The 26,534-nt window shown below is 40.4% G+C and overlaps 1 protein-coding gene across 2 annotated transcripts in view; it reads right to left on the bottom strand.

Moving 5' to 3' along the window:
* The window catches only part of il1rapl2 (interleukin 1 receptor accessory protein-like 2), a 443,889-nt gene that overhangs the window by 45,698 nt on the left and 371,657 nt on the right, over positions 1–26,534 (bottom strand). For both annotated transcript variants that reach the window (XM_085361123.1, XM_085361114.1), the window contains exon 7: positions 3,080–3,212. In XM_085361123.1, coding sequence (XP_085217249.1) covers positions 3,080–3,212 — 133 coding nt within the window. The remainder of the gene's footprint in view (positions 1–3,079; positions 3,213–26,534) is intronic.

The raw sequence follows: 26,534 nt of genomic DNA, 5'->3' as shown, positions 1-26,534 counted from the left end.
AGACCGGTGCAAACTTCAGGCTTTTATCTTTAATAGTCTTTGACATATTCATGTTCAAATGTTGACTCATATTTCAGTGCGTGGTAGTGGGCCGATGGACTATTTTTCAAAAAAGTGTATCTTAAAAACTATTTGATATATGAAGCTAAAACTTCTCAGCACTCAATATATATGTTCAAACTTTGGACCTTCAGATTGGAGTTGGCACGATGTGCGGTTGGAATGACCCATGGACTAAATGTTTTGCTCAGTTAAAACACAGGTGCTGAATTTGCAACAGCAGTCAGTAGCATTTAGTGCTCATCTACTAAACATTGAACCCCATCGGACCTAAACTTTGCAGTTACGTCTCCAACATGAACTACTGTTGCTTAGAGGAGATGATGCAGCTGTAGCTATAACTGAAGTAGCTAAATCCATACACAAATTAAATATTATGATTCATGAGTCTGCAGCACTCATGCACATGAGTATTAACAGGTGAGTTAAGAGTCAGGCTGGATTTGTCTGGTCTAATCCTGCCTACCTTATCCCATCTTACTTTCAAAGACCACTTCCAGAGCCTTTCACGGGCTCATTTATTTACAGAAAAGATGACCACCATGCTGCAGGCTGTTTGAAATACTTTGCTGTCTTAGATGCGCTGGGAAAGTCTGTCTGAACTTCTTGTGATCTCCACAAGGGCTGGGCGATATGACCCAAAATTCATATCTCGATATTTTTTAGCTGGATGGCGATATAAGATATATATCTCGATATATTTTTTTTAAAGCAATAAAGTAAGAACAAAAAGAGAGTTCTTAGTCAAAGCTGTGTCCCAGATGTCACACAGGCACTTTTATTAACATAGAGCAGATGTACATAAAATTTACTCAAAAATAAATTATGAGCATTTATTAAATAATAATGCTCCATAAATAAAAGAAAACAATGTTGTTTTTGTGCATAACAAAAAGCTCACAAATGTGCAGTCAAAATGTAAACTAAAAGACGCTGAGCACAATAACAAAGACAGATTTCACAGCTGCTCTGTTCCCAACTTGTACTGCTTGACTTGACAGCCTGGAGTTTGTAATCCGCTTCGCAACCACGTCTCTTAACAGATGACATTTACGGTCCTTATACACAGTAGGGTAATATTACGTTGAAGCACAGTACGTATCACTCCGCGAGGCTCAGCCGTAATGCTCCGACAATCCATCAAGCGGTGCAGCTCCGTAGCTTACCAAAGTCGTACTAAAACATTTTTTGACAGATTGCTGAGCGCCGTGTACCACATAAAATCGGTTCGCGGCCATCAAGCACAACCAGAATTCATACATAAGGCGCGCTGTCAACTTTTGAGAAAATGAAAGGGTTTTAGTCCGTGCAGCACCTCTGGGCTGCATGGCGTTAGCGTGGTTAGCTCGTTAGCGTGGTTAGCTAGCTAACACGTTGACGCCGTCCAGCCCCACGCACAGGGCGATGCGCAGTAACTCGTTAACGGAGATTTGCCGTGTCCATCTTGTCGCTTCCTGCAGGTGAAGCGATGGGGGAGGAGGGGGAGTTGTGTTCAGTGAAGGAGAGGCGAGGCCGAGTAACGTTGCGTAAAGACGAAAGTGGACGAAAGAGAGGCAAACTTGCGGCTCCGCAAGTATAATTATAACGTAACATAGACTATATCGATATAAAGGATATGGTCACATCTTATATCTCGTATAAAAATATATCGATATTTTTTTAAAACTCGATATATCGCCCAGCTCTAATCTCCACTAAGATTTGAAATAACTTTCTAGCTTCTTCGCTTTGCAGAGTGAAAAAGGGCAAATGCTTTGAAATGAGGCGAGTTATACGAGATCACCCACTGAAAAAGAAAAAACACAGAAAAGCAGTGTGGTGTTTTATAGCACTCTAAATTTCAGGTATACTCAATAGATATCTGTGGTTGTCCTGGTCCCGCCCCTAAAGATCTAATCAGTAGCTGTAACTGTAACAGATTAACAAATCAAGTATTCGCACTGATGCGTGTGCATACTTCAGGTCCTGACTGTTTCAGGTGTGTGACGTCAGGCGTATTGCTCTACTTGTTATCTCAGTAAGTATAAAAACCAAAAATCTATGTCGGATAACTGTGATCATTTGTTCTCTGTGCTCTGGTGGGATATACTTGAAATATGAAGCCATATTAATGTATACAAATACAACATACAGGGAAAAAAGATTTTAAGCAAAGTCAGCAAACTTTACCTGAATTAAGCTAAAACATTTTCCCCCTGTACTGTGCACATGCGCTGCAACGTGATTGGCTAATATGTCTCCGGTTTCAGTTGTTGATTGGTTCTTTTGGGACAGGTTTAGGACTCACAGACTTGAGGACTGTTTCAGTGCAACACGCAGGGGTGTAGCAAGTCAAGTCTCTACCTCATTTTACACCTTTTGCATTGACCCACTGGAGAAAGCAACAAGACCGCCATCATTCCCGCCTCCCGACTGAACAACGGAGATTAATTAAATAAAATGTTTTGCTTTCAACTTCATCTTTTATAGATTTTGATGATAAACTGTTTTATGTGTAATTAATGGATGTTAGACATAATTCTCTTAACTCACATCGACTGTGTGTGTGTGTGTGTGCACATGTGTGAGACAATGTAAATTCTCTGATGGTTACCATAGCGATCCAGCAGGTTGTTCTAATGATATTTGATGCCCCGCAGACAATCAGGCTTTTCCCAATAGACTCCAATGTAATTGGTCCCAATAGGGGAGAAAATGAATTCAATTTAACTTTATTATTAGAACTCATAATTTTTTTTTTTTAGAAAAGTTGAGAAGAAAGCTGTCAGAAAACCCTCAATGAGTCATAAATCACGAGAGACCAAATTAGATCCTGACAGTGTGAGGAGAGCAGCTGGAGTCGAGCCTATTCAGAAATTAATTAACAATAGAAACCTGTAAACTTAAGAGAATGTAATTGATACTGTCTTGCAGTAGATGTACTTAGAATTTACTTGCCCCCCACCCTCAGGACACTGATTTCAGGATCATTTTGAGTATGTTACTGAATCAGTGGTTCTCTAGAAAATAGTTTACTTACTTCATTTCAGTTTCCTTAATATGCCCTGCAAGTTCTTCAACAAATTTTTCTCCTTTCATCCAGTAGATGATGGGCTTTCTGTTTTCTCCACTGTAGCCAAAAAATGCCTTGCAGTCCAGACTGAGAGGCATACCTGCAACACACAGCACAGCAATGTTAGACGCCACACGGTGCCACACGGAGGATGAATTTGCACTGTTTTGCAGCTGAATCTTTAAACCAGCTGCAGTCCAGGCTGAAGGTAAAACACACATTAAAGATGACACCACACTGAAAGTTGAGCACAGAAGGAGTCATTAAACAAATCTGGCACATTTTGGTTTATATCCTTTCTCATTTCTCCAAAGAGGTGTCCGGATGATAGGGAGCCACAGGGAGCCAGTGCAGAAAACTACTCGAGGTGTGTAGCTGGGTGCCTGCAGGGTCCCTTTGAAATGAGAACCTGAAATAATTGCTGCCTCCTCCTGGTGACAGTAATATCACTTTAAAGAGAAGTGTGCAAACACATTTCTGAAATCATGAGAGGAAACAAAATCACACTAGGTAAAATACTGCTGTGTATCATAAGCTGCAGCACTGCCAACCTTTCACCTGAGCAAATGAGTCTGTGGCAACAGGTGGCATACACAGGAAATGTAGTGTTAGTGAGGCAAACACGTGTCAGCACCAGTGGATTTCTTTTTATCTTACATGGTAAATATATGATTTTCCTAAGGATCTACAAATCTACTTCATAAGATCCTCCTGTACGGTCCCCTTGATTTTGCTAGCCCCAAAATATGAATGCAGGGTCCAAGACCTGGACCTTCAAGTGCTTATTTCCTGAAGTCAAAGGAAAAGCTGTGTGCTTAGTTTGTGGAGAGCAGATTGGTATGTTTAAGGGTTAAAATTTGAATCATCATTATGAAACTAAACAGAGAGAGAAATACGAGAAACTGACTGATGCAAAGTGGGATTGGACATCAGAACCTTTGCTAGCAAAGCTGCAAAAGCAATGAGGACTGTTTTCAAGCTTTACAAATTCAGGGATGATTTTCCTCCAAATCACAAAAACTGTGAAATTTTCTGTGATAGTGAGTAAGAAAGAATGTCGATGGACTCCTAATATGACCTGAGAAAAAAGAAGAATGTGCTTGAACTGTAAAACAGTCACTTTTCAAATGAATCTGGAGCTTTTGTTGAAAAGCAAAGTGAACAGTTTTCTTTTTCTCAGCAGCTCTGGAGGAGAGCGATGTGACACAGACCACTACATACCTGGCAGCTCTGTACTCAATGAAAGGGGCTATTACAAGAAGTTATTTGTTTATAGAGCTAACTGCATGCTTGGACAAGTTTTCTGACAAACTTGAACAGTTCACTGGATTTCAAGTGACTCAATTTGACTCTCAGACACAATTGTGTTTGTTTATGTAATTACTGTAAAAAACAACAACTATTGTTTATATTCACATTATGTGGCAGCACACCTCTTAACCGGCACTAGAAGGCATGAGCACATCACCCCTGTCCTCGCTAACTTATCCCATCAAATATCGCATTGATTGATCGCATTGATAACTTCATCATTTCAGGTTTATAGCGCCATGATATTAAAGTTTAAATTAGCCGCACATTTACTGACAGAACAGAAAATATTTCGAGCCGATTCATATTCACTAATATGCCGCTTGTGGCAGATGGCCCCCCCTCCCTGAGCCTCTGGTTTTCCTGTTAAAAGCGTGTTTTTCCGTCCCACTTTCACAGAGGGCTTGCTCAGAGGAGGCTGTCTGATTGTTGGGGTTTTCTCTGTATTGTATGATTTTTACATTCCAGTGTAAAGTGCCTTGAGGTGATGGTGATTTGGAGCTATATAAATAAAACCGAATTGTGACTGAAGTGCAAATTTTCAGCTTTAATTCAAGGGGTTTAACAAAAGTATTTCATTAAATTCAGTTGCATAGTGTACTTGCAGCTTAATTAGTTTGAGCCATGAAGCTTTGATTCTGCAGAGCTCCATATTCAACAGATGTGTACCTTTAATGTATTACTGCTGGAAGAATCAATCAGCAATACTATGAAATCACATGTAAATACACATCTATGGGCAGACAGTATCCACACACACTCATGTAAGACCTTGAAACCCCCATCACTCTATGATTACAGCAATCAGTGGTGATGATGGAGTATTAATGAGCATTCTAATGAGCGCTACCTCGTTAGGCAGTCAATTAGCAGATAATTATGATAGACCTTGGTATTATCATAATGATAGCTCTGTCAGCACAGTCATGAACCAACAGTGAATGTTAACATTCGGTGTATGTCTGTGTGTTTGTTGTCAGTTTTGACTTAAAGTTAACACTTAAGGTGTTGTTTTTTCATGCGTGGGAAAAGCAGCTTCTTCCTTTCAAGCTTTGGGGGGTAATTATCTTTTTCAGAAGAAATTCAAAACATTTAGAGCAGCAAAAGTAAAAATCTTCACAAACTGGTTACAGGTTGAATAAACATGAGGTTTCCTTCAGTTGGTCAATGCCAAAACGCAACTGTTTTCATATGGAAATGTCTTTATGTTTGGTGTCACTGCGCTGCTTATTTTGATTGATGGAAAAGGACGAGGAGGCTTTGACTTCTGCCAGTCTCGAAATTAGAATTTCTAACAAACTCAGAGAAAAAGTGCCCACTGAAGCCTCACATGTCTTGTGTGTGTGTGTGTGTGTTGGTGGGCTTGCGTGGGATTTTTCTTTTTTTTACCTTTGAGCCTAGTCAGACATCATCCTGCAGTACAGGCGTATAAATACACACACACTTTAAAAATCACTTAAAAAAGAAAAAAAAAATCTGGCTTGGAGTGAAATTAGTTTAGCTTGATTGTGTGTGTGTGTGTGTGTGTGTGTGTGTGTGTGTGTGTGTGTGTGTTTGTGCGAGTAAGTAGGTGTGTGTATTTGAGCTCTGCAGTAATTGATTAGCACCCCGAGGGTGTGTTTGTGTTCTCAGCATGCTATGGTGATTAAAATCATCAACTTTGTTTGCACTTGTGTGGCGTGAGGGTGTGTGTCAGTGTGGGCGAGTGACTTTGTGTGTGCGTATCTCTCCAGTAAATAGAAACGCAGCCTGCATTTAATACAGCTGAGTCGAGTCATCGTTCCTATTTGTGGCTGTAGCGGCAGGATATTTGTGAGAAGCTGAGGAAAAATGAGGGCTGGTGCTGTATTGTTGTCATTAATAAGAAAGACTGACAGGAATTTTCTCAAGTTGGTGCATCACTGTTTCACACTGCTCCTCTGTGTGATCACAACTATGTTCTGTTTTCTTTGGTGTGACAAACAGAGGAAGGACTCACTCTCCCCGATCACAAGTGAGTTTGCAAACAGAAGTCATGTGACCACAAAGTCAAATTCAATCTGATTCCACCTCTTTGTATCGTTATTGCAGCCCGACAGCCTTGTCTGTACTCCTCAGTGTAGCGTCGCTGGCATTTAGAGATGCACATAAAGAAGCAGCTGAATATGAGAATCGGTCCAGACTTTGCTTTGTCCTTGGTTTAGTTTTTTTAATTCATTTTTTATCCAAGCAAAAGGAGCTGCTGGTATCAGACATTGACATCTGTTTCCTTCGGCCCGTCTTGTGCGTTTTGAGGTCCTTTCCTGTCAAAGGCTCGTGCTGCATTCTAACAGTGAAAAGTTCTCATTGCTGTTCATTTATTACACTGGGTTTATTCATTTCAGATACATCTAAAGAAATGAACAAATCAATTTAATCTTGAACTGAAGGAAACCACTCTGAATTTGAAGGTTGTGGGAATGCACTTAGCATCCTCATCAGGATAGCGTCTGTGTGTGAAGTAAGCAGCACTGTAAACTGCTATCGAAGTGCAGGTTAATGAGTGTCCACAGTAAACTGTAGGCAACACAGAGAACTTTCACAAACTCAGAGGTGTTAATGCAAAACCTGGATTTTGTCCTGGGGGTTCACGCAGTGAGCAGTGCCGTTGTCCTTTGCAGTTTAGAGCACTTTGTTGCCTTTCACAGTTTCAGTTTCAGCTCCACATAATTTTGTTTTAGATCACTAAAACTACCAAAGCAGACAAATGTTTCTAGCAACACAAGCCATTAAAAATTTGCAAACAAGATGTGTAACTGTTGAACCTTAGTGTACAACCTGTGTGGACAAATTTGTATCCCAACCTCCTTGCAACTAGTAAACATCAACGGTTCCTCCATGATTGCATTGATTTATTTTTCTGTCCGAGACCCATTGCAAGTAGTTGACCAATCGCTGACGGACCTCTTTCAAAGGCAGATGCACAAGTTGCTTGGTGGGAGGCAATCTGCCTGCAAACACTTGCACTGTGACTCAGACTGATTGCAGTTACTCTCAGCCAGATTGGTGAGAGTTTGCAAATAATTACCAACTAATTTATGAATGCTGACAGATTGCTAACACATTGTAATCAATGAAAGTCAGGTTGCACCAATCAGGGCAACTCATCTGCTTTGTGTCAATATGCAACAAACGGCTCGACTCAGGTGGTTGTCAACTGGTTGTATTCTAGTTACATCGAGTGGACGAACTTTCAGTTTCAAATCTATGAGATTCTCGCTGAACTCTGAAAGTAAGAAGTTAATGTGAATCTCTGTGCATGTAAATGGCAACAGATTTGTTAATCACTAACCGACAAAAGACTGAATCTGTTTTGTTGCCGTTTTATTGCCTCCTCGATGCACCAAAGCTGTTCCGAAGACGGCAAGTGACTGCAGATTGGCTTTGCCAAAACATTAAACAGGCCGTCCACACTTAAACCCCTCAGTGTGGATGATGACAATCTGTCTTTAAAAAGAAAGAATTTTGCATTTACTCAGGATATCTTTGTCTAAAACCAGGTAGCAGTGGTGATGTAGTGATATAACCCCAAAGGAGGTTTGCATCTCCTGCGGGAATTGAACTAGCGGGCTTTGGCTTGTCAAGTAAATGAGCTACACATAGGCACATAGTGGCATGCAATATTACATTTAATATGAATCTTACTGTTACCGAAATATTTGGTGGATGTACAAATCAGCTCTTGTTTGTTTTAAGTTGACATTTAAAATCGGTCTCAAATGAACAGCAGAGTCACTGAACACCCGCCGGTTCTGAATTATGTCATTTGTTTTGACAGCAATATCCCAAATTCCAGGATGAACTGAACTGCGATGCCAGCAATATTTCATATAGATGAAAAGTGAGGAAAAGGGACACGATAAGATGGGAAATTCATATAAATCTGGTGTCTGTCTTACTCACTTCCTGTAAATCTTATAGCTGGTATTCACATCATTAGTCTGTTTCACTTGTCACTCTTTGGGGTTCCCTGTTCTTTGCTTTTCACATTTTATCACTAAAATAGATCCTCGCTCAAATCTCCTCGCCTCCCAGCCTTTTCCCTCTGTGCGTCAAGATGTTTTTGTCGTCATGCTGTCCCTCGTCTGTCTTTTCATTTGCTTGCTCTCCCTCTTTCCTTTTATAGAAATCTTTCACCTGCAGTGTGCTTTCTATGTGCGGACAAATGCATATTTTATTATGCAAATCCAGGTGATTTTATGCACCTTACACGAGAACTGTTGTAAAGAGTACGACAGGCAGAATAATCAAAGTACTTCTGAAACAGTATATGTCAATGAGATTATTTTTCTGGACAGCATACCAAACGTGTGTGTGTGTGTGTGTGTGCGTGTGTGTGTGTGTGTGTGTGTGTGTGTGTCTAAAGGAAATGACAAAAGAGCAGAAAACATTCAGGTAAAGGATTGTAGGAGAGAAGTAGGACAACTCTTAACGAGGGAAATGAATCATTGAAAACTACCTTCACACACACACACACACACACACACACACACACACACACACACACACACACACACACACTGAGAGAACCCTCCATCACTTGACTTGACAAGTATGGTTAAAAAAAGAAAAAAAAAATCACTTAACAGACCCAGAATTACTTTGACTGTCATATATTTTTATATTCCCCCATCATCTGCGATTCACCCTTTTTATTAAACCTTGGCCTACTTAACACCGAGTTTAATGTTAAATACATATTATTGGATTGAATTGTCCCTTCTCCCCTGGATATTTATGGTTGTCAGGGGAAACCTGGCTGTGTTTCAGAGCAGATACTTAAGTTTCAATTAAGTCATTCCACTGAATTACTGGATGGTTTTTATCCAATGATTGATTCAACTGTTTCTACTCTGGCAGGTTTCTAAGAGTGAAGACAGACCGAATGATTCAATAAAATTATATTGGACCAATACGAGTTCTGGTGGATATGAAGGACCGAACAGAACTCTGTGGGAGAACTGTGAAGCTCCTGTGAGCCAGTAAATAAAACCAACTTAGAACAGCAACTGTTCATATCTGTTTAAAAACCCTATTGCTATTGCTCTCTCCCTATTGAGGCTTTCAAAAAACTGCCTGGATTTGATCTGTTGTACCCTTGTGTCATCCTGTGTCACATAGCTAGCTTATTTGACCTCTGGGCTGTAAGGGGGTGCAATAATCTTCCCTTAGTTTCCTCAGTAGGTTAGAACAATCTTAAGGTGGCACATTTATTTGAGGAGTAAATACGCACAGTCCAGTTTGGCTTTTAGTTATTTTGACTGTGTTTAGACAGGTTGCGGTCATAGACTGTATCTAAAAGATGGAGGTGGCCTCTCAGTTTGTAAAGTGAAGTGCACACACAGGTGTCTTTGATATCATTGACTTTACTGTGTGATTACAGCCTCAGTCACTAATTTTCATGTCATATTGAATACGACATGACGATATTGACGATATTGTACTATTTATATGTCAGCTTGAAATATGGAGAGCCATTATATCTTATTCCAGGTAGACAGTAAACATATTCCTCTGCTTCTCTGTGCGCCCTCTGCATGCTGCCTTTTTAGGACCCAGCAGATGTTGGAGCAAAGACCCTATCCACTTCTGACAGCTAGCCACAGTTAGACAAGGCTTGCATAAGCACATTGTTTAATTCTGGCAGCAGCATGCTTCAGTGACACTGATTTAACCAACGCACTGATCCTTTCCACATAAATCTTGCCTCTGTGCTAGAGAGTTAAAAAAAAAATCTGCAAGAACTGCACACGGCTGGAAAAACACTCATACTCTTAACAAGTCCAGACAGCTCCTCTGGAGCCAGATTGTACTCTGGCCTTAATTTAGGAGCACCAATTGTCAAATATTGCTAAAAACTCTTGTCACATACCACTGGCTCTCATCGTAGAGGTCTGGACCTTCAGGGGCTTGCTAAATAGCCTGGATTTGTGAAGCAGTGAAAAGACTCCAGTGACAGGAAGAACATAAATACTGGATTTACAAATAGTGTACTTGTATATTTGATGGGCACGTTGCATAATCTATAGGGATTATGCACTGTGGCTAAGAGGTTAATTATCATGTCTATTCCCAGGTTAGGGGCCCTGATAACACGCAGCATAAAATTAAATTATCTGTCTAAAGGAAAGAAGGGAAGTGCTGAAGGGAATGCAGTTAGGTGCATGGATGAATCGCGGCAGCTGAACCTTGGTGATAATATGTTCCAGAGCACAAGTCATTATTATAAGTTTATATATACTTTATGTTTCTCTTAACAGTTTATGGTACACTTAATGGTCTTGACATTACATGGGTACACCCGTGACTTTATATTCCAAGACACTTGCTCAGATTTTATGCACTTTGTTCAGAAAGGGGAGCTCTTTGTGCACACAGCCCTGCCGATGACTCAATATTCTCAAAGCAAAAGCTAATACGGGAACTTTCTAAATGCTCCGAGCAGAATAGACCTAACAAGCAGAAAAAGATGAACATGATGAAATTCTTTCCAAAACAAAAGTCTTGTATATATGTATTTTAGCGCAGACTAAGATCAGCCTCACATCACACATGTCGCACGTTCTCGAGTAAAAGAGAAAGTCATCCAGAACTGAAACATAGACTTCCCATCTGCTTGTCACTGTCTCCCTCTTAGACACGCGCACACACACTTTCTGAGGAATGATCCATCTCAGTCCATCTGTTCATTTAAAAGCACACACAGTGTAAGACCTTAAGGTGATTTTGAAATGCTGTGGGTGTGTGTACGTGTGTCTGTGTGTAGACCAGGTATGGGGTGTGTGGGGGTTGTCTTGGTAACAGCTGAGTTTCGGGTCTTGGGCTCCAAGGGAACGCAGCTGCACATGGCAACACAGATGGTGCCTCAGACACAGGCGCGCACACACACACACACACACACACACACACACACACACACACACACACACACACACACACACACAAGCTGAATGCTCACATACAGAAATGCATGTTCACACACTTAGGCCAAGCGCACATACACACACAAACACACGCAAACACACACACACAGCCACGTGTAAGTAAGTGGGCAGCTCAGCTGTAACCTGGGAGGCTGTTCATGCTTTCATTTCTTCTATTTCCAGACATCCTGCCTCTAACAAATTATTCCATTTTAATTTTCAATCCTTTCTATTTTTAGGGAGGCTCTACACCGCACCGACTCTCCTCAGAAACGCCATCCTTTGTGCCAGATACATTTTTAGGGGAAAGTCACTGTTGTTTGTTGCCAAGTGGTCAATGCTGTAATTTCTCTATTTCTTTTATTATATGCTGCATTTCCTTCTCCCTAACTTGAATTTCTATAAGTGTTTTCAGCTGTGTTTTGTGATGGCTAGTGTTTTGACCAATGCATTAAACCATATATTTTAGATATAAGTTTTAACAGCCACCATTTTCTGAAATTTGATGTTTGAGAATAATGTATTTTGTCATAAATTCAGTTTATTTTGAAAACCTCAACAGGATCTTCAGCTTTATTGTGAAAGGAATATGTGGAAAATAAACAAGTGGATGGCGGAGCCACACGCTGGGTTTACTGTCGTTGTTGCTAACGACAAAAAACAGTTGCTTGTCCGACTGTAGTGTGGTTATATTAAATATATTAGATAAAGAGAGAACTAAGAAATTAATATAGCCACTACGGTGACCATCAACACGATGAAAAAAATATTGCCATAAACAGTTTATTTTACGACACCACGAAACAAACGACAGCGTAATATGACCCAATAGACGTTTTAATATCGTCATCCGATATAAATCGTTGTATCAAACAGCCCTATGTCTGTGCACTGGAGCAGGAGCTCTGTTTCGATTAGCTTAACAGTGGGAGCAGCTATGGTTGCTACAGCTATTGCTCGTCCAAAGTTAAAATACATTTCTGTCCATATCTTTAAACTCTGCACAAAATAGAATTTAAAATGAGTGTTTGTTGTTTTAGAATAGTTTGAGCTATCTGTATTTCCCAGTGCTTCCAGTCTTTTTGCTAAGCTAATTCACACTAAGCTAATCAACTCAACTCTTTCAGCAATCTGGTCCTTCTCCTTTGACTTCTGGGATCAAAAAGACATTTTTTACCCAGAGAGCTAGCTTACTGGATATGTTCTCTTTTTCAGAACATTCTCTCTAAACCCCAGAGAAGGTTGTGTGGGAAAAGTTTCTGAATACTCAAGACAGGCCGGCCTAGCACCAACAACCATGCAGCATACAAAGCCACTAAAATCACCTTTCTTGACAGTTCTGGCTCACTCTTTGAACTTCAGACTGTCGTCAAGACCATGTCTACATGGCTAAATGCACTTAGTTGCTGCCAATGTGACTGGCTAATTAGACATTTGCATTAATGAGCTGACCACTTGAACTCTACAAGTTCTACAGTAACATTTTTCTAGCATCCCTGAACTTGAATAGTTACAATTTTATTGATTCTAAATTACAATAAAAGAAAAGAGACAGGAGTAAAATGCTATAATATGCAACGGTGTCGTTTTTAGATGTAAAATTTATGTTTAATTAACACATTAACATAGTATCTTCAACAGATGGTGTTAGAGTGCAGAAGCCAAGCTAATTTAGTTTTGATCAACCATACAGTTTTAGAACCCATAAACGAGGTTCCATCACTAACCATGATGAGGTGGTTCTGATGGAATTTGAGCCTATTAAACCCCTTTTATGTACTGAAATACTCATGCACATGTATACACACTCACACAGACAGTTTAATAAGGTAGCTGGCAATTCAAAAACAAATGGTTTATTTTTAAATTATCATTGCAATTAAACATTTTTAATACTGATGGAAAATCAGAGAAAGTTGGATAAAAAAAAGAAAATGAATCGAAAAGTTCAAAAGTTAATGAAAGTATTGCCAGTAATTTCACAGAAGTCCATTTTTAACATGTTTCCAGTGATATGGAACTGTTTGAAAGCCTCCTGCAAATTTTCAATATAATTTGACATTACACTCCTTCGAGAGAAACTGCATATTATTTGATAAATATGAGATGGGGAATCATTCCTTGAAATGCAAAGGCCCAATTTCCTGTCTAACAGGAAATGAAGCTGCCACAAGTTGGAAAGAGTCATATTTGATTATTGTGAATAAACTAAATATTTCTTCATATCTGACTTTATCACTCTTCCTTCATCGTCCTCTTCGTCTCGATTCATCCCCACAAACAAACACTCCCAGTCACACAGTGATACCACGTGAGGTGATTCCCATGAAAATAATAACTCTCCCAGGAAAGTAATAAAGGGAAATCCAGCCTCCTTCTCTGTCCATATTTGGCCATTTTCTGACAGCTCTAATTAACCAAGTCCTTAATGCATCTATACCTGACACTTGATTAGCTGGGGGGCTGGCCTCGTTAAGAACGGTTTTAAATTAACAGATGAAATTAGATTGGAGATTACATCAGATATGCTTGACAAGGTTAATTAAATGACCAGCCACAAGGGGAGTGTGTTAAATCCAACATCTCCAACAGATTTAGAACTGATATAGTTTGGTTCCTGATTCTAAATTACAGCAAAATACAAAAAGTTAAGACACTGTCAAATATAAATAAAACAGCTATGCAGATTAATGATACCTTAGGACTGGAAAAGTTAATGCAAACAGCAAATGGTGGATAGTTTATAATATTGACAGACTCCAAGTATCTGGAAAGTGGTCCTAAAATGGACTGGGCTCAGTGGTATGGGCTGAGGAACACTTCTGAAAATTACTATCAGGAAACCGAAGTGGTCACTGTATCCAGCGTGAATTTCAAAGGGTAGCAACTTGATGGTATGAGTACACACAAGTGCACATGGGTGAAGGCATCATTGATGGTTAATGGTATGGTTTGTGAACTATATTAGTTGTAGTTTCAATAGGGCAAGACACGCCAAACTGGAATGGTAAATGGACTGGTTTGTATATAGTGTTTTTCTACTCTACTTTCTACTCAAAGAGATTTATACAACCCCATTTTCATATGTCTAAGTGTTTTCTATTCACATGAACGTACCAGGGGCATTGTGGGGTTCAGTGTCCTGCCTAAGGATACTTTGCCATGTAGACTGGAACAGCTAGCGATCGAACAGGCTAACTTTTGTTTAGCAGATGACCTTGTGACCTTGTCATTTTAAAGCTCAGTTTTTAAAACCTTACAATGTAACTACAGCCCAGCACATCCAGCAGTATATTAATGACTAACCTCGTATTGTGGATGGATGATCTCAGTTGTTCTCCTGACTGACCTTTGGTCTGTTTACAGCATCCTGCCATGCAATTGCATTTGTCCGTAACCATCGGCAACCCTCATGTTAACTTTTATTGAGTGGAAAAAAGTTAGCGTTCATCCTCCAGCTTCATTGTGTTTATGTTATGCTAACACAGCTATGTAGCTAGCCACCACGTAGCACATCATTATATACCAGCTAGTCCAACTTCAGTAACCCTACAAACATCACTGCTGTTTAGTTTTCTGTCTTCATTTATGTTGGAAGTGATAGCAGAGCTGTACGTTTGAATTTGTTCAGAAATCTCTCAGTCAGAACATGCTATATCATGTTTAGGTGGAAACTAGCGAGCTAACTTCCTGCTAACTTCTAACTCTGTTAATTGAATAAATTCTGTTTTCATGGATGCCTGGATGTTAAACTTAATTGTTACACCTGGTAAAGCAGCAACACTGACCATTTTATTAAAGATGAAAGAATTTAGACAGTTTTTAACTCTCAGTGAGGCCGCAGCGTTCGTTTGACTGAAGCGGAGTTTGGACCCGGAAACGGCTAATGACTTAAAGACTGAACTGCAACACTGTAACAAACATGTCCCATTTAAAATGATCAATTTTTTTTTTAAAAAATCCCCCATGCTTTTCAGTTTCTTATCAATTGCTAACAAGGTTATGGAAGCAATAGCATTTTCTTGTAAGGCAGGAGGGATTTCTATACTGCTTCTGGGAGAGGTCTGTCTGGAAGTTGGGGGAGACACACTGAGGGGTTTTGAACAATTTGTGCATCTTAATAAATAAACATCAATGTCTAGAGTTTGGACAATTTTGCTTCACATTAAGCCAGAAGATGTGTGTAAGCCTGCAGTCCAACCCCAGGTAGGTCCCAAGCCACCACTGGAAATAAGGACAGAAAAGATGAATAAAAATGATAATAGGAATGAACAGATGGTTTTAGCCTTTGGGGTGGTTGGCTGTGAGCTGAATAAAGAAACAGGAATCAGGAGGGGAAGTAAAATAAAGGATGAAGAAAAGAAAAATCAAGAAAACCCACATGAGGTTAGGAGTACTAATAGTTTTGGTCTCAGTGGTGAAACTGTGTGTGTGTTGAGGGGTTTTCATGACAGAACTGGGTGGGAGGTGATGGCTGACTGACAGCTGTTACCTGAGAGTCCCAAATCATCCAAGAGTGTTCTACTTCTCTAGCTTAGAGCCAATGGTGAACAAAGTAAACTAAAACAGGATAGCGCTGAAAATTAAATTTGGTCCCTGATTTGTGTGACTCATTTGTGGTTTGAACAGCTGTAGGCCTTCAAATGACTGGACAGATTTAATTTTGTAAATAGTTTTAGGCTGCAGCTATTGCAGCATTCCCAGTTGAGCAGATCCTCATAGACTAGAGAGAAAGTTTGGTTTGTCGTTTAAAGGAGACCTGTTCCTCCAGTCCAACTTTAATTCTCGAACTAAAGTAGATATACATGTAAAATATATATTACACATTATTTACTTCAAAATAATACACATTCATATCATACACAGCCTTGTTATGAATAATAACAAACAAACAAAAACTATTGAGTTCTTATCTCTTTTTGGCCAAACTTCAATTTCCTCGTATTACCTGGTTTCAAAAAGGTGTGAACAGCAGGGACTGCAGTGCAGGCAATACTATTACATTCAATGGTTTCAATATGTGAAATGTTCAATAAGGGCATGCTCAATATAAAAGTACATATATATATATATATATATATATATATATATATATATATATATATATATATATACATATATATACACACATATATATATATATACACATATATATACACACATATATATATATATACACATATATATACACACATATATATATATATACACATATATATACACACATATATATATACACACATATATATACACATATACATATATATACACATATACACACATATACATATATATACACATATACATATATATACATATATACATATATACATATACACATATATATATATACATATATACATATACATATATATATATACATATATACATATACATATATATATATACATATATACATATACACATATATACATATATACATATACACATATATACATATACACATATATACATATATACATATACACATATATACACACATATATATACACATATACATATATATACATATATATACACATATACATATATATACACATATACATATATATATATATATACATATATACATATACATATATATATATACATATATACATATACATATATATATATACATATATACATATACACATATATACATATACACATATATACATATATACATATACACATATATACATATACACATATATACATATATACATATACACATATATATATATATATATATATATATATATATATAGACACACAGAGAGAGAGAGAGACAGAGAGAGACTGAGTAGTAGTAAACAAAGGTACTGAAGGTTCATTGTAATGGACTGGCAAAATGTCTATGGTATACCCTGCTTCTCACCCTATGATAGTCGGGTGGGGCTTCACCCTCACTGAGGCCCCGAAATCCCAATTTAGACAAGGAGAAGAAGATGAACGGATGGATAACAGGTTCAGCTATCCTAGGTTAACTGGTGACTTTCAATTAGGTGCTGGTGTGTTTCTGTGAGTGTGTTGTTTTCTCTAAACACTCTAAAGCGTTCTTAGTTGACTTAATTTATCACTCATCAAGCCTCTAAAATGATTTATACATCTGTACTGAATATCCTCAGTTGAAACCTGAGCCACGGTTAAACATTTGTTAGTTTTAGCAAAAACAATCTTGGGTGATTTGGAAAAGGGCTGTTTGGATATTATTACCTACCACTAATTCTGGAATTATCTCTGCATCTCTAGATACACCTTGGCATCCTACAGCGAGGATGATGACACTACATAGTCTTAGGAACATGCTGTGCCGGTCTGAATGTCAATCAACCTGATTTGCTCCTGTTGAGAAGTAGGTTAGACACAAAGCAGTACAAAGAAAGCTAAACATTACACAAATAAATAAATGTTACATGAGTCAGATCAGACTCGTTAGCATTATCCCAACAAAGACAGTTTTATCATCAGCTCAGTGTCAAAGCAGTCTGCTGTGGCAGTGTCTGTACTGACCTAATGTTCACTCTTGTCACATTCTCTTATTGGCGGATGTTGGGCTCAAATGAACTGCCAGCACTATCTGAGAGCCAGATTCAGAGTACAAGCAGTGCAAAAAGAAAACAGTGTCATCTAAGCTCCAACTGTTGCCTTAGTCATTATTCAGCTGCAAACCAAATTATGAGAGTGCATGGTTGTCCGTTCACTTTTACTCCTCCCCCTTTGTGAGTGTGGACGCTTCATCTCTTTGCTCTCTAAATGCTTTGCTTCTTTTATTGATTTTTACCGATTTTTATGCTGATTTTTTCCCTTTTTTCCATATGAGCTTACCTGCGATAGCTTCTGGACACTTATAGATCATTAGGACTAAAGTGTTCTTAACAGAAACAGCAACATTTTTATAGTTACCTTATCCTCAGCGCTCCGTGTGTCTGTGGCCTAGACACAGCTGAAGCCTGATTACAGCGTCTGGGCACCGAGCAGCCTCGATAGCCTAGAAAGGTGCTAACCGCTAGGCTAACTAGCAACAAGATGCCTTCCCTCTCCACAGATGACTACCACAGCCTCCTGCAGAAGATTGCAGCACTGGAGACAAAAATTCATCGCTTAGAAGTAAACGTGGAGGTAAATGGACTGTGTGGAAATGAAACAACCTTGCCTTTGACTCAAAACAATGGCGATGAGCAAGCTAGCACACAGCTAAGGAGCACAGATAACATGACCAAGAAAGTAGACTCTGTGCACTATTATAAATCCTCAAGCGATAATCCCCCCTTGGACTGTCTTGGTGCAAAACCAAGACATAAATCATGTCTCCTGGAAGGGGGAGGACGTACCACAGGCAGGGCACAGCGAGCTGAAATCTCTGAAACCGACTGGCCTTCACTTCCTACGAGACAGAGAAGCTCTTCTACCCCTGTATACGAGAGGAAACAGGACTGGACAACCGTGAATAGGAAGGTTAACAACAAACCTTCAAAACAACTGAATGTGAAACTGCAGAACAGATTTGCTCCACTATCAAAGGACCCTGGATCTATATCGGATAACCATCCATCTAAAAGTAGCGAAGTAAGGCCTGAAAATCCACGGGGAAAGCTAAAGGCTAGGCCTGAAACGCTGATTGTGGGTGACTCTGCTGTAAAGGATGTACAAAGCATGTGCGGTAAGAACACTAAAGTCCTCTGCTTTCCTAACGATATGGTCAACATCCTGAAGGAGAGAATTCTTCAAATTGCAGATGAATATCCAACTGTGACAAACATTGTCCTGCATACAGGGTCAAACGATGTGTCCAAACAACAATCGGAGGTTCTGAAACGGGACTTTATTGGATTATTAAATACTGTAAACTCTCTGAATGCAGCTGTATTCATCAGTGGGCCTGTACCGCCGGTCAGAGGAGGAGACGAGAGATTCAGCAGGCTGTTTACACTGAATAAATGGCTTATATCAGCAGGTGCTGACCACTCAGTGCATTTTATCAACAACTTTAATATTTTTTGGGAACGCACGCATCTGTTTAAAGCAAATGGATTTAATTTTAACAAGTCAGGGGTGAAACTGTTCACCTCCAACTTGTTTTATTCCATACGTCATCCATCTGTGCTTGGAGCCAAGGCTGAGATAAACGAGGAGTTATCTCATAAAGAGGAACAAACAGTACTCCAAGAACAGACAAAGCCCAGCAGAAACCTTGAGGAGGAGCTCCATCTGCCCCCACCCGGGAAGAGCCTCAGAAAGGAGAGACATCTGAGGCAAGAAGAGGCAAGAAGAGGGGTCCCTATTTGCCTCCAACTCTCTCAACAACACCAACGACCAGGACCACGATCTTCCCCAGTCCCCCAAACCCCTGACAGGCCATCACCCCCATCACCCTCCTCCCCCTCCCTTTCTCCCTCCTCCCCACACCTGAAATTCACTGAAGAGATGATGGAGCAGGTCAATGCTGGGCTCAGATCTACCCCCCGGCCCAATCCCTCTTTGTCCCCCATAAACCCCCCACCAAAGCAGCCAAAGGTTCGCCACCGAGCCCCACCCTCAACAGAGCAATCGAAGTCACATTGCCCAGCCTTGCCCCCCTTAGTTCCTCCTTACCACCTTCATGCTTTGTCTCCGCAGTCTGATGCGTGATGTGTGAAGGGTCCGGGCTGTGAGGATTATGGCAGTGGTGACTTTTCCCAGGAGAAGCTGGGACCCTGTTTACTAGAAGGTTTTAAAATTTCTGTACTTTTAGGTGACAGAAGGAGACATGTGGCCTGGTCAAAACACAGAGAGCTGCACTCTAAAAGATCTTTAAACATAGTAAACATACCTTGTGTGCCACAGACTGCTCCCAAACATGAGGGGACAAGTAATACCTCTAAAACACTTAAGTTGGCTTTATTAAACGTTAGATCTTTAGCTGGGAAAACATTTTTAATTAATGATTTAATCACTGAGCACAGCCTTGATTTTATGTTTTTAACTGAAACTTGGTTGGACCAAAATAACAGTGGAGCTGTTCTCATCGAGACGACCCCTCCTAACTACAGTTTTATCAGTGAGGCCAGGGTGAGCAGGAGAGGAGGAGGGGTTGCTGTCTTATTTAATGAATCATTTCAATGTAAGCAGCTATCTCCTGGAAGTTTTCAGTCTTTTGAATATGTGGCTTTACAGCTGAAGGCCCCATCCAAAGTTGTGTTTCTTAATGTTTACAGGCCTCCCAAATACTGCACAGACTTTTTTAATGACCTCAGTGAACTGCTGTCTGTGATCTGTGTTGATTTCGACTGTGTAATTATTGTTGGGGATTTTAACATCCATGTGGACAACCCTCAGGACAAAGGGACTAAAGACCTGAGTAACACTCTGGGCAACTTTGGGCTGACTCAGCATGTAACAGAGGCCACACATAATAGAGGACACACTCTTGACCTACTGATCTCCAAGAGCCTGAGCATTTCAAACATTACTGTGTCTGATGTGGGCTTATCTGATCATTACTGTGTTTTCTTTGAAAGTAAAATCTCAGCCCACACAAATATATCAACAGCAGTGATCACAAAACGGTGTATAACTGAAGACAGTAGTGAGATCTTTAACCAGGTCTTCCCATTAACACCTGACCTGTCCAAAGGTTCAGTCAATGAGCTCGTCAATAGCTTTAATGCAAAAATGTTAAATGTAATGGATACTATTGCCCCCATTAAGGTGAAGGTTATCTCTGGAAGGAAAAAGTCTCCATGGAGAAACTCCACACTAGTGAAAAATGAAAAAAGAGAGTGTAGGAAAGCTGAGCGCAGATGGAGAAAAACAAACCTCCAGGTTCATTATGACATCTATAAAGAGAAACTTCACAATTATAATTTACAACTGAGGAGTGCAAGAAGGTCCTACTTCTCTGACATCATCACTAAAAACAGCCATAATGCTCGGGTCTTATTTTCTACAGTTGACAGGCTAACAAACCCTCCTGTGCCAGTGGCAGCTGAACTTCATTCAACCATGGCCTGCAATGACTTTGCCAAATTCTTCACAGACAAAATCCAAAAGATTAGACAAGCAGTTGGTACATCAACAGCAGATCCAGGATATGTACTGTGTCCACCGAAAAACTGTTTAAACACCATCAAACAGTTTCACCCGATTAACAGCAAAGACCTGGAGGACATCTTAGGTCAACTGAACTCCTCCTCTTGCTGTTTAGATGTCCTGCCAACAAGTTTTTTCAAAAAGGTCTCAAAGACTTTGGAGTCAGACCTGTTAGAGATCGTCAACTTTTCCTTAATGTCAGGTGTGTTTCCAGAACCACTAAAAACTGCTGTAATCAAACCTATACTGAAAAAGGACAATCTTGACAAGACACAAATGAAAAACTACAGGCCGATCTCAAATCTCCCATTTTTAAGTAAGATCATTGAAAAAGCAGTTTCTCAACAGCTCAATTACTTCTTAAAACAGAATAATTGCTACGATGCCTTCCAGTCAGGTTTTAGACAGAACCACAGCACTGAAACCGCTCTGACAAAAGTGTTTAATGACATATGTCTGAACACAGACAGTGGAAAAATGTCAGTCCTAGTTTTACTGGATCTCAGTGCAGCATTTGATACAGTTGACCACAACATATTACTCAAACGACTGGAGAACTGGGCAGGTCTTTCAGGAACTGTACTAAACTGGTTCAAAACATACTTAGAAAACAGGAAATACTTTGTATCAATAGGTAACTTCACATCCAAATTCAAATTCAAATTTTATTTGTCACGTACACAGTCATACACAGTACGATATGTAGTGAAATGCTTGGACAACTGCTCGTGACCTAAAGAAAACAAAAAAGGAAAAGGCTATGAATAAGATAGGAAATAAATATGAAAAATTAAAAAGGGTAAATTTAACTAGGAAGGAATAAAATATAAATTAAGGTTAAAAATGAAATAACTGTACAACACAAATTAGAATGAAGGGTAAATTTAACTGGGAGAATAAGATAAAATATATAAATTAAAGTTGAAAATAAAATAACTGTACAACAAAATACACAATACACACAATATAGAACTATATAAGAATGTATGAAGAAATATAAATAAATATATACACAATAACAGCAGCGTGATTTAAGTAATGAAGTGAAAACAATGTCCAGAAAGTCCAGTGTGTGTGTAAGAACTGTATGTGTGGGTCAGTACTGTGTGGTGGTGTGATTGAGAGACCGTATCGCCTGCGGGAAGAAGCTCCTCCTCAGTCTCTCTGTGTTGGTCTTCAGGGAGCGGAATCGCTTTCCTGACCTCAACAGAGAGAACAGTCTGTTGTTGGGATGGCTGAGGTCCTTCACGATCTTCCTGGCCTTGGTCCAGCACCGCCTGCTGTAGATTGAGTGCAGGTCAGGGAGCTCGGAGCGGATGGTGCGCTCAGCTGACCGCACAACCCTCTGTAGAGCTCGTCTGTCCTGCATGGTGCTGTTCCCGAACCAGGTTAAGATGTTTCCCGTCAGGATGCTCTCTATGGTGCAGGAGTAAAAGTTCCTGAGCACCTTGGAGGGCAGTTGGAAGTCTCTCAAGCGTCTGAGGTGGTAGAGACGCTGACGGGCCTTTTTCACCACGGTGTTGATGTGACAGGACCATGACAGGTCCTGCGTGATGTGAACTCCGAGGTATTTGAAGCTGTCCACTCTCTCCACTGGGCACTCGTTGATGACGGGGGTCTGGTAGTTCCTCTCCTGCTTAGTGCTGAAGTCCACTATCAGCTCCTTTGTCTTACTGACGTTTAGAAGGAGGTTGTTCCTCTGGCACCAGTTCTCCAGATTCCTAATCTCCTTCAGGTAGGCCGTCTCGTTGTTATCAGAGATCAGGCCCACCACGACGGTGTCGTCAGCAAACTTGATGATGGTGGTGGAGCTGGTAGTGGCCACACAGTCATATGTGTACAAAGAGTACAGCAGGGGGCTCAGGACACACCCCTGGGGGGCTCCAGTGCTGAGAGTGGTGGAGACTGAGACATGTCCGCCCATCCTTACTGCCTGTGGTCTGCCAGTTAGGAAGTTGGAGATCCACTGACACATAGATGAGCTGAGTCCCAGATGCTCCAGCTTGGTGGTGAGTGTGGAGGGAATTATGGTGTTAAATGCAGAGCTGTAGTCTATGAAGAGCATTTTAACATAATTCCCCCTTCTAGTGTCCAAGTGAGTGAGTGATGTGTGGAGGAGATGAGAGATGGCATCGTCTGTGGAACGATTTGGACGGTAAGCAAACTGTAGTGGGTCCAGTGTGTCTGGTAGTGAAGAAATGATGAAGTCTCTGACCAGGCGTTCAAAGCACTTCATCACTACTGAGGTGAGGGCTACAGGGCGATAGTCATTGAGAGAAGCAGGGTGGGGTTTCTTCGGGACAGGAACAATGATGGACTCCTTGAAGCATGTGGGGATCACCGACTGAGATAAAGAGATGTTGAATATCTCAGTGAACACAGGAGCTAGCTGGTATGCGCAGTCTCTTAGGATACGACCTGGGATGCCGTCTGGCCCTGCTGCTTTCCTGGTGTTCACTCTCTTGAAGGCTCTCCTTACTTCATGCTCGGAGATGACGAGCACGTTTCCGGTGCTGGCAGTATCTTCTTGTCTGCAGCCGTTAGCGCCGCTAACACTAGCATCGTTGGAGTCCTTAGCTGCAGCCTCGAAGCGAGCATAGAAAGTGTTCAGCTCGTCTGCCAGAGTCACGGCCACGTTCGTCATACCGGTTGTTGGTGCTTTATAGTCCGTTATTGTCCTTAGTCCCCGCCACAGGCTCCTAGAGTCACTCTGTTGGAGTTGTGACTCTAGTTTCCTCCCGTAGCGCTGCTTCGCCTCTTTCACCGCCCTCCGCACGTTATATGACGCGGCTTTGTAGGGGTCCATGTCCCCCGTCGTGAGTCCCGTGTTGTAGGCAGCGGTGCGGGATCTCAGAGCGTCGCGGATGGTTTTATCCACCCACGGCTTCTGGTTGGGAAGCAACCAGAGCAGACAAGTATCACATGTGGAGTTCCCCAAGGTTCCATCTTGGGACCCCCTCTGTTTAACATTTACATGCTCCCACTGGCACAGATTATAAAGAACAACAAAATAAACTACCACAGCTATGCAGATGACACACAAATATAATAATAATAATAATAATAATAATGGATACTTTATTGATCCCCATGGGGAAATTACTTGTTTTTCTCTGCATTTGACCCATTCACTCAGTGAAGCAGTGGGCAGCCCACTAAGCAGGCGCCCGGGGAGCAGTGTGTAGGGACGGTACCTTGCTCAGGGGTACCTCAGGGTAGCCGTTAAGTGGATTCGAACCGCCGACCTTCCGATCATGGGGTGACCACTTTACCTACTGAGCTATCCCTGACATATATATCACAATGTCACCAGGAGACCGAGGCCCTGTACAGGCTCTTGGTAAATGCATTGAGGAAATTAATGACTGGTTGTGCCACAATTTTCTCCAACTAAACAAAAACAAAACTGAAGTAATAGTCTTTGGCGCCAAAGAAAAACGATTACAGGTCACCAGAGAACTTCAATCCATACATCTAAAAACCACAAACCAGGCGAGAAATTTGGGTGTAGTGATGGATGCAGACCTAAACTTAGAAAAACACATTAAGACAATAACAAAATCAGCTTACTATCACCTCAAGAATATTTCAAGGATAAAAGATCTGATGTCTCAACAGGACCTGGAAAAACTAGTCCATGCATTCATTTTTAGTAGGCTTGATTACTGTAACAGCATCTTTACAGGTCTACCTAAAAAATCAGTCAGACAACTACAGCTCATTCAGAACTCTGCTGCTCGAGTCCTCACTAAGACCAAAAAAGTGGACCACATCAGTCCAGCTCTGAGGTCTTTACACTGGCTGCCTGTCCGTCAGAGGATAGACTTTAAAGTTCTGATGCTGGCCTTTAAAGCTCTGAATGGTTTAGGACCAAAATACATCAGTGACCTCCTGACCCAGTATGAACCTTCCAGATCCCTCAGGTCATCTGGATCCGGTCTTTTATCAGTTCCCAGAGTCAGAACCAGACATGGAGAAGCTGCATTCAGCTTTTATGCTCCTTATATCTGGAGCAAACTCCCAGAAAGCCTCAGATCAGCTGAAACACTCAGTTTATTTAAATCCAGGCTGAAGACTCACCTATTCTCAGCTGCATTTGAATAAAGCACCAAATCCACACTTTTAAGCTTAAATTTCAAAACTTACACTAACTACTGATCTTATCTATTTCTGATTTTATCTGTTTTGATTTTATATACTGTTTTGTTTGTTTGTTAAGCTTAAATTTCAAAACTTACATTAACTACTGATTTTATCTACTGTTCTGATTTTTATCTGTTTTGATTTTATATACTGTTTTGTTTGTTTGTTTGTTTGTTAAGTGGGTTTAGAGCTCTGGGTAGCTCCCCAGCTGGGTCTAGACTGGGTCTAGAGAGTATTTTAAATTCAGGGAATTTAAAATAGAAAGTAGCTCGTCCACAGAAGGACTGGTAGCTCCCCTTACGATAAGGGTTCAGATCGCGCGAACAGGTGTGGGATTAGAGCTCTGGGTAGCTCCCCAACTGGGTCTAGACTGGGTCTAGAGAGTATTTTAAATTCAGGGAATTTAAAATAGAAAGTAGCTCGTCCACAGAAGGACTGGTAGCTCCCCTTACGATAAGGGTTCAGATCGCGCGAACAGGTGTGAAATGTGTGTGTTTAGTTAGTTAGTTTGTTTGCTTGTTTTAATCAATTTTAAATCATGCTTTTTATTTGTTTTTGTTTCTAATGTCTCTGTAAAGCACTTTGAATCACCTTGTTGTTGAATTGTGCTATACAAATAAATTTGCCTTGCCTTGCCTTGTGAGGCCAGCCCATTATTTGAATGAATAACAAAATTAAGACTCAAAGTAGCATGCAATAAATGTATGTATATGTACAGAACAATGTGACCATCTGCTTTTTGTTGCCAAAACCAAACAACTGTGATGCACCGTGTATTCTGACACCTCACATTCAGAATCGCCTGCAACCTCTGTTAAATTTTTGAGGACAATAACAAGCATGCAGTGGTTAAAAATGCTAAAACAGAATCTAAGCTATTTGTGAAACAATGTTTTCAGATTTGGCAGCCGCCATGAAAGTCAGTTGATGGTCTACCAGGAGAGCAGTCTTTA

The sequence above is a fragment of the Diplotaxodon limnothrissa genome, linkage group LG2, assembly GCF_057381915.1.
Source record: "Diplotaxodon limnothrissa isolate DT_005_m linkage group LG2, D_limnothrissa_male_GT1.1, whole genome shotgun sequence".
NCBI classification, from domain to species: domain Eukaryota; kingdom Metazoa; phylum Chordata; class Actinopteri; order Cichliformes; family Cichlidae; genus Diplotaxodon; species Diplotaxodon limnothrissa.
The sequence above is the reverse complement of the archived record's forward strand: the minus strand, read 5'-3'. Positions and strand labels throughout refer to the sequence as shown.